Raw genomic sequence first — 9,912 nt, 5'->3', positions numbered from 1 at the left:
TTAAAAAAAAGCTATTTTGATTCTAACCTCTGAAAAAGTATATGATGTAATATGTCAACTGGTAACTGATAAACAGACATATACAAAAATGGTTCTTAGCGGTTACATGCATTGTCCTATTCTGCAGAAGTACTTCTGTAGAGCCTTTTATGTGTATCAAAGATAAAATCCCACTACCACTGAAGACAACTTATTTTTTTTTGCTCCTGATTTAGGTGATAAATAACATGACAGAAATGTGTTGCAACTGAATTAAAAACACAGGAGAAGAAACAAGTATTTCCCTTTATTAATATAGATCTGTTTACCATACAAGCTATCAATATGTACATGGACATTAAAGATTAAATATTAGTAATAAGCAAATACTCTATCATAAAGTAATTTATATTGTTGTAACTTATTTGGAGGAATATAAATTTGAACCAGAGGAGGACTGACTTCAAGTATTCCAGGTGGTTTTTAAATCAGTTAGCAGCAAGATAACACACTATAAAAAAGTGATCATGAGAGACCTGTCTTCTTAATATATATCTTATGTTATTCTTACTCCTTGGCCAGCTGTACATTGGTCGGTTTTGCTCCAATGGGTATCCCATATTTGTGCAAAGTGCTGATTAAAATTTCACGCATTTCATTGTTGTAGGAGTCAAAGTCAAATACATTTCGAACAACATTTGCCAGTCCTTCAGTTGGAAATTTCTGTGAAGAAACAAAGATGCCCAAAGTTCTTTTATTGAATATCTGTTAAGTTACAGCATATAATCAAATACTTCTATAATGAATAGTTAGAACAATAACTTTGCTCAACTTAGACAAGTATTCAAGTTATCTTTTTTTTTTTAGCTTCCAGTATAAAGAGGGTACATTGCTTCAAGTCAGAATGAAGTTACTGACACTAAACCTGAATTAAACAAACAAGCAAGAGACAATTATTTAAATAATCAACATCATTCATGTTTTAAAGAATTGTCTTCATTATCCACATAACAAAAGGGTGTAATCATTGGGACATATAATTAAACATAGCCTGTATTTTTAAGATTTGCAACTGCTTTCTGCTAACCATAAAGATCTGACAGAAATACATATATATTCATATAATTTGACTACACAATACATTAAAGAACTCTGATTCTCAGCGTTGAATACAGAAAAGCAGAAGATACACTGCTTACTTAATAAAAATTACTTTGGATCATGATGAATATTAGTAGAAACAGAAATTCACTCAAGATGTGCGACCATTTGTTTTCTTACTGAACACTACTACTCGAAATGTGCTGTGTACATAAAAAAAAAATTACCAAACTTTCATTAGTATTTCCAACAAAGGAAGTTTTGCTACTGAACTGGACTGATGATTTAAGGCCAGTGTGCTCTTCTGGGTTTCAGAACTGCCACTCACATATTCCCATACCTTTTAATTATTGCTCTGCAAGAAGAAAACACATTTTCCTGCCTCTCATTTCCCCCTAAGACCTAGGAGCCAGCAAGACTTAAAAAGCCTTGACTGAGCAGTCAATTGAAGTCATGTAATAGGAATAAACTGAAATGAAGAACCAGGTTTTTTGGGTACCTGCAGACACTAAAGGTGTGAAAAGCTGGCTTAGCCTTTCCACAAACTGGTTCCAAGTGCTTAGTCAGTAACTTCCACTGTCTTTTGATTTACCCTGAAATTCCAACAGCAAACATGTACCTGTCCCTATTTAAATTAAGGCAGATTCCAACAAACATGGACCTTAATGTATGCAGCCATAACTTCAGGCTTAAATAAGCTTATTTTTTAAAGGAACATTTAGGTAATTTAAACAGAATATGTATTGTGCGAAATTTAGATTGTACTTGCCATTGATAAAAACAGCTGTTTAAGTTGAACATGTTGATACAGCTAAGTCACTGGGCCTTTTCACAGATACTCTTTAATAAAAGATGTGAAAAAATCATCTTACTCTTTTAAGACATAAATGGAGTAAATAAAATAAAAATAATTTAAAAAAATAATCACCAATTTACTATCTATGCCAGAACTTTACCACCTAACTGCTTTATTTTACCTTTATTGGTGAGAGAGGGGAATGAGAAGGTTTTTATATTTAACCTTTAACTTTTTCTTCATACACCTTTCATTCAAATACTAGATCTTTGAGACAAGGACCTGGATGCCCCTATCTGTATGGCACATTTACAGTGATGAAGATAAACATGTGAAGAAGTATTTTAGGGAGTTGAAGTCTTAATTGTTTTTTCCCCATTAGTGAGCAAGACCGATACAAAAACTTGAAAAACAGACTTACACAAGTGTCGGAGAAATTTATAAATATATTAAAAGTAAAGATATTTGAGATGTGCATAAAAACTAAAATAGAAGAAAACAGAAAATTTGCATAGATGTTTTGATGTGTATTCTTAATCAAACATCAGCCTGTCAGGTTTTTAGTATTTTCCCAACTTAATAAACATCTAATCCCTGAAATAAAATATCTGTGACACAAGCAATACTAAATTAGCTAGTTACTGTGGTAGAATGGAATACCACTTCTAGAAATAGGCTTGTACAAACCTTTTTTTAATCTGTGGTGTACATGCCACAGAATATTTCAGTACTAGTGTTGGTATAAAAGCACGCCAGACTATGTCCTGCTTTTTAAATCTGTCCATGAGGAATCTATTAGGAGCTCTGCATTATTACAGCTTAGCAAAATACAAGTTTTTTGTGGGATAATATGAAGTTGTTCTACAGCCTGTGCCATCCTGGTTACAATGTCCATTCCTGACTGAATGAAACAGGTACTAAAAATAAAATTTCTCCCAACTGCTATTCTAACTAAAGACTGTGTAAACATTTCCCATGTAACATAAATGCGAAAAGTTTGTGACAATGTTTAGTAGTGAAAGTACTAATTTCTATAATACAAATTGCACCTTGGAGTCAAAGTAAACATCATATTGGGAAAAAAAAAAAGTCCACAGACTTATAAAAATGTACATCACTGTTAAGTTTAATAGCATGTAAACCTACTTAGTACCCAGTGTGCAGGACCTTATCTCAAGTCTGTTTTCAAGTGTGTCTTCTTTTTGATCATAAGAACAAAACATGTCCAGAATTGTGCATACTCTATATAACCAAACCCTTTCCTTAAGTAATTATTTTAGAACATTTACAGTGATGAATACTGCATTTCTGTGTTCTTCCCTTCTCACTGTAAAACACAACCAAGAAACTGGCACAAAGCTATCTCGTTCACTCATGACCTATTCTTTTACATGCCCTGCACCAGATACTGCAGAAACCTTGGTCAAGTGCTTCAAATGTTATCTGGTTTTCACTAGTAGTCTTCAAGTATGTTCAAGTATGTTTTCTGAATCATTGCCTAACATCTGACATCAACACCCTTCTCCTCAATGAATTGCCTCAATAGTTCCATGCCTCTTGTATCAGTAGAACACCATAAAAAATTATTTCCTCAGCTACAACTGATCGCTGCTGTCAATAAAACGTATTCTGAACCCAAGCCACTTGTCAGAAGGCCCTCTACTTCAGTTATTAAAAAAATCAGAACTCTATTGTTTCAATCAGAATATATCCAACCACTTTTTAATAACTGCCTGGACAACTGCTTATTGAAGAAAGGCAATGGCACCTCACTTGAAGAAAAAGAGGAAAAAAAAGTTTGAATGTTTGAGTTAACATTTAAAAAAATCATTTGGTTTCTATTGATTTTTGAAACCAGATTACTGGAGAAAATATTGATCTCTCATCAGTCTGTCTGGTTCTCATTCATTGATTCTTCCCCTTGCAAGTAACACCTCTGTGTGTACCTTAGAGTGCTTTCACAGCTTAGATTCCTGGCTATTCCTTAAAGTAGTAAGTAACACAAGTTTTGTTTTTAATACTTTTATATATCTTTATTCATATATATATTTTTAATTCATATATATATAATGTTTTATTTGATACAGAATGTGACAGATTTCAGCTTAGTGAAAAATCCGTATTTTTATGGATCTAACTTTCCATGAGTACATGTATTGCTACAGACTGCTTAAAAGCTATCAGCAAAATAGTAGTTTCCTAGTACAAATACAGAATCTTAATTAAAATATGCTACACACATTGAGGTCTACCGTACTTCTACCACTACCCTGAAAACAAAGTGACAAATTATCTGGTATCCAATCTGTAACGAGTCCAGATTTTTGTTTTAGACTTCCACCTTGTGTTCTCACTACCACACACTTCTCTATATATTTGAGTGCCTTCAGATGCCGTCACGCTTCCCACCCTGCCAGCACCATCCCAAAGGCCCACCTTGCCCCCACGAACACTAACAGATCTCTCCGTACCAGCTCATTCCTCCATGCCCTTGGCTTCCCCCTGTATCCCCGATGCCTTTTCACTGAAAACCGACGGCTCTCTCTGTGCCTCCTCAGTCGTCCTGTCAGCACGGCAAGAAGCACCACATCTATGGCTCATCCTGAGCGATGGGCATGACAATTGATTAACCAGTGCTCATGTCTTTAGTAGGCATCGTCTACTGCCAAGAAAATCAGCTGAATTCTCTCCCTGCCTTTTCATTCACAGGGACACTAATTTCAATTTGTTCCTCTCTGTCACATAGCCGCTGATTTTGATTAAACCAGCAGAAACCTAATTATCTTTGAAAACTGGTAACTGAGATTCACTGTGGTTGGCCAAAAGTGTAAAAGGTTATTATTGATGTGCGTTTGGCAGCAAAGGATACAAACTGTGATTTGATAAGCCTAGTTTCCTTTCGAGATTAGGCTGAACAGGAAAATGTACTATCTTAGCACCAAAGCTTACTGAACAGGCCTAAAAGCCTGATGATTAGGAGACCTCAGGGCCAGAAGGTACCTTAGACATTTACTGCTTGAAAACTGTTATACTAGTGCCTACTATTAGAAAGCAATCTCAGATACAAACAAAAAAGAAGGCCTATCAGAAAAATCTCAGCCTTCCCAAACTCAATAGAGTCAGTAAAAAAGCTATTTCCATTTTATCTGGACTAACGTGGCTTGCCTGATTGACATCTACCAGGGACATGGAGTGAATCTTGATGTTGCAAAACAACGTCTCGTGGAAACTAGCATATCAGATTGCAGAGAAGCAGTCACAGCATACACCGGTAGCTACAGGCAGCGTATGGTAACGCAAGGCAGCAAAAGCAGAGCATCTCAGCTTGCCTATAAGCCACAATTAGCATCAATACTTCTGACATTTGACACAGGCTTAAAAACTGCAGGTGAGCGAAACAAAAAGGCTATATTCAGGTCACCGGCAATCTAGAGCTGCAAGACCCAAATTCCCTATACAATCTGTGGGGAGATATAGTTGCAGCAACCAAGTTAGGCACCTGCATTAGAGAACTTTCCCTGTGCCTGCAGTTTCAGGCCTTCAAACTAGTCTGGTACCTTGAGCTTCACCAAAAAACCCTTTCCTTAAGAAAAAGTTATTATAGAGGCAACCTAGCTCTGAATGCAGTGTCTAAGCTGCAACTAAATTGCTACAGGTTCCCTACTTGCATAATTTTTATGGGGAGATACTCTTGCAACTACACTATAGACAGAATCCTATTACGATGAACACCACAATTAATCAGAGTGCAGAGATTAGCCTAATAATTTGTTGACGTAATCAGAGTATTTTTTAACTGACTAGTCCCGATGCTCAGATGCACTCTCAGATAACAGCAATCAAAAGCAATTTTTTCTCCAAAACATCCAATCCTTTTTTGCAGAAAGAAAAAATTCCAAAATTATATGAAAGAAAATCAACACAATAGTACAAAGAGAGTGAGACTATGGAACTGCTGTAGGGGAAATTGTTTAACAACATGACTAACTTCCCTCCTTCCTTCCTAAGGACCAGCAATTTTATTGACTCATTTCCCTCCTTCGTCTTTCTTCTCTACCTGAAGACCTAAAAGCTTCTTACTTTGGAATAACCATTATGTTTATATTCATTGTTTACATTTGGCTACTCCCAGCCTTTTTATTATTCAGATTGAAAAACAAGTTACAGTAAACAAAATGTTGCATCCTCTCAAGGAGACTGGGATCTTGAAAACAAACGTTACCGAAGAAATCAAAGCTGCATGACGGAGATTTATTTGGATATTTACATTTGACTTTGAAAGAGGTGAAAAACAGCAGATGGGAAACTTCCCTGCCCAATGCCCAGGTTGAAATGACCATATGAATCTGGTTAAGGGAAGGAGACAGAAGCGGAAGGTGACCTTAAGACAATTAGCAATGCAGCTCTTCCAATCTTCAATTACATGCCATTCACACTCAAAGAAAAAAAGAATTAAGTCCTGTATTTCCACATCCACTGGTGACAGAAGACAGGGCAACTTCAGATTACTTGGAGATGGCTGATGAAGGAAAGAAGCTAGGAAGGAAGGCAGGGACAGCCAAAGAGTGTGAAGACAGGGAGGAATTTGTTTAACAAAAACCCTAAAACACCAGCTTTTCAGCAGCACAACAACCGTTCCTCAAGTCTGTTTTTTTCCCACTTTCATTTCAAATATAACTCTGTGTTTAGAGATCAGCATGTACATGTTCTGCCAGTTTGGTAAACAAATACCAACAAATGTCACCTGGTAATGGATCCTAATAAATTACTTTGCTTATGTGTTTGCTTGGATGCATTCCTCAGCTTTTAGGTCTAAATTTTGTTAAACCTTAGTGTATATAGAAACTTATATATAACCTTAGTATATAAAGATAGCATTATTTTGTCTTTATATTATTGATATCAGAGTAGTACCAATTTACTTTGTCTCAAGACCTTGTTTGCACCCTAGGGACCACAGAGTACAAAGTACAAAAACCTATGTTCCCCAGAAATCTATATGAACTGAAGGTTTTTAAAAGTAGTAATTCTAAGCTGCAGGATCTAAATGTCTGTGTATATGGATGAATACATGTGAATATGTTCATGAGCACAAACACAAAACCATCATGCAACCCCGTTATGATATGCAGTGTTAAACATGGAAACAGTAGGTCAAATAATTTGTGATAAATTATAATTTTAATAATTACAATAATATTTCCACTAATCTTTTTTTAATCTAGGATTCAGTAATTCATGAAATAGTCTAGAAATTAACAAATTACCGATTTTATGATTATAAACAGAGTAAAACAGAATAAAACAGCAATGATCCCTCAAAGACCATTAAGACACTTTATATTTCAAAAACTTCAGACAAAAAGTGTACTTCAATTTATAAAGACAGAAGTCACTCTCTGCTATAATCTTTAAAATAAAAAGAACATAATTAAATCAGAATTAAATCAGTTAAAATGCGTGCAATCATGGATCCTAAGTAACTGTTTGCTAAGTTGTTATCCATCTAACATTTTCCTTAGAAAAATTCCACCAGTGATGTATCACTGTTATGCAGCAGGAACTTGTTTTCCCCAGGAAATGATTATAACCTAAAATTTTATAGCAGCATAAAGTGAGCAGTTGCAGTGTCCTGGAAGTATTGTGTGCTGTATTTTGGAATTTTATAATGAAGGCTAGAATGAACATTGCATACTGTATTCACAGTATGAAAGTGATATTTTCTCACATAGTAGAAAAACAGACTCCCAGGGGATTTTTTTATATCTGTAAATAAACATAGGGAAAAAATATCTGCCTGTGTATATCTGTGATCCTTACCCTCGGACTACCTGAAAATCTGAATATGATGATACCTTCAAAATGTAAAACTTTTAATAAGAATGAAATAAAAGTACATGAACATAATGGTGTCTTTTTCGAAAAAACCTTCAAGCATTAAAAAAAACAGTAGTGATGAACTCAGGTTTTCAATGAAATCTGACATACTGTACCTGTAAATGTTTTACAATATTGACAACTTCTCTAGTTGAATAGGGGTAGGTAATAATTCCTTGGTCAGCTAGGCTCCTGAGTTCTCCAAAAGCAGCCACTAGTTTCTGAAGAATTGGCTCTGGAACATCAGGACCATACTGTCTAAGCATAGCCAGTTCAGACTGTGGTTTGGGATTATCAACAGCATGGCAACTAAAAATGTCCCCTAAAAGAAAAAAAAGTATGCAGTTAAGTAATTTATAAAGAGACAGTATCACAACAGCTCCTTTAAGTTTCACACAGCACCTTACATGGAAAAGCAGTGGCTAAAGAGGATGCTGAGTACCAACAAAACAAGACAAACTGTGAGGGACAAACTTGCTATGAAGAACATCGAGGTTCCAGAAACATGGAGATCCCTCCTGTCATCTTAATGAAGGTGATCACAAGGGAGAAATTAACTTCAAGAAGAAACAAAAGTCAAATGAAAGCGGAAAAAAAGAAAATAGGTTTAAAGAAAGAATAACAGATTAAACGGGACCAATTTGTAAACACCTTCAAAACACAACAGGATGCAGGGAAATCTTAGAATCATAGAATAGTTTGGGTTGGAAGGGACCTTTAAAGGTCATCTAGTCCAACCCCACTGCCATGAGGAGGGACATCTTCAACTAGAGCAGGTTTCTCAGAGTCCCGTCCAACCTCACCTTGAATGTTCCCAGGGATCTATGGGGCATTGACCACCTCTCTGGGCAACCTGGGCCAGGGTTTCACCACTCTTATTGGGATAAATTTCTTCCTTAGACCTAGTCTAAATCCACCCTCTTTTAGTTTAAAACCATTACCCCTTGTAATATTGCTACAGGCCCTGCTAAAATGTCTGTTCCCACCTTTCTTCTAAGCCCCCTTGAAGTACTGGAAGGCTGCAAGAAGGTCTCCCCAGAGCCTTCTCTTCTCCAGGCTCAACAACCCCAACTGTCTCAGCCTGTCCTCACCGCAGAGGTGTTCCAGACCTCTGAGCATTTTTGTGGCCTCCTCTGGACCCGCTCCAACACGACCATGTCTTTCCTGTGCTGGAGGCTCCAGAGCTGGACGCAGGACTCCAGGTGGGGTCTCACCAGAGCAGAGTAGAGAGGCAGAATCACCACCCTTGACCTGCTTCTTTGGATGCGGTTGGCCTTTTGGGCTGCGAGCGCACATTGCCGGCTCATGTCCAGCTTTTCATCCACCAGCATCCCCAAGTCCTTCTCGCCAGGGCTGCTCTCAATCCCTTCATCACCCAGCCTGTACTGATATTGGGGGTTGCCCCAACCCAGGGCCAGGACCCTGCACTTGGCCTTGTTGAAGGACCCTGCACTTGGCAGGTTCACATAGGCCCATTCCTCGAGCTCGTCCAGGGCCCTCTGGATGGCATCCCATCCCTCAAGCGTGTCAACCGCACCACTCGGCTTGGTGTCGTCTGCAAACTTGCTGAGGGAGCACTCGATCCCATTGTCTATGTCACCGATGAAGATATTGAACAGTACTGGTCCTGATATAGACCCCTGAGGGACACCACTCATCACCGATCTCCATCTCGGCATTGAGCCATTGACCACTGTCCTCTGGATGTGATCATCCAACTAATTCTTTACCCCCCAAACAGTCCACCCACCAAATCCATATCTCTCCAACTTAGAGAGAAGGAAGTTGTGTTGAACCATGCAAAAGGCCTTATGGAAGTCCGGATAGGCAACATCCGTAGCTCTTCCCACGTGCACTGATGTGGTTACTCCAGCCTAGAAGGCCACTAGGTTGGTCAGGCAGGACTTGCCCTTGGTGAAGCCATGCTGGCTGTCTCGAATCACCTCCTTGTCCTCCTTGTGCCTTAGCACAGCTTCTAGGAGGATCTGCTCCATGATCTGCCCAGGCACAGAGGTGAGGCTGACAGGGTGGTAGTTCCCAGGGTCCTCCTTGCTACCTTTTTAAAAATGGGTGCCATGTTTCCCTTTTCCCAGTCTCTTGGGGCTTCACCCGACTGCCAGGACTTTTCAAATATCATGGAGAGTGGCTTGGCAACTACA

At 38.0% G+C, this 9,912-nt stretch overlaps 1 protein-coding gene across 1 annotated transcript in view; it reads right to left on the bottom strand.

Moving 5' to 3' along the window:
* Positions 1-268: 268 nt before the first annotated feature.
* Positions 269-9,912, bottom strand: part of VWA8 (von Willebrand factor A domain containing 8) — a 106,055-nt gene continuing 96,411 nt past the window's right edge. The window contains exons 24-25 of the mRNA XM_010284418.1: positions 7,870-8,075; positions 269-702 (exon numbers count right to left, since the gene is read on the bottom strand). Of these exons, the coding sequence (XP_010282720.1) occupies positions 547-702; positions 7,870-8,075 (362 nt within the window). The 3' untranslated portion in view covers positions 269-546. The remainder of the gene's footprint in view (positions 703-7,869; positions 8,076-9,912) is intronic.

The sequence above is a fragment of the Phaethon lepturus genome, unplaced genomic scaffold (genome assembly GCF_000687285.1).
Source record: "Phaethon lepturus isolate BGI_N335 unplaced genomic scaffold, ASM68728v1 scaffold603, whole genome shotgun sequence".
Taxonomy (NCBI): domain Eukaryota; kingdom Metazoa; phylum Chordata; class Aves; order Phaethontiformes; family Phaethontidae; genus Phaethon; species Phaethon lepturus.
The sequence above is the reverse complement of the archived record's forward strand: the minus strand, read 5'-3'. Positions and strand labels throughout refer to the sequence as shown.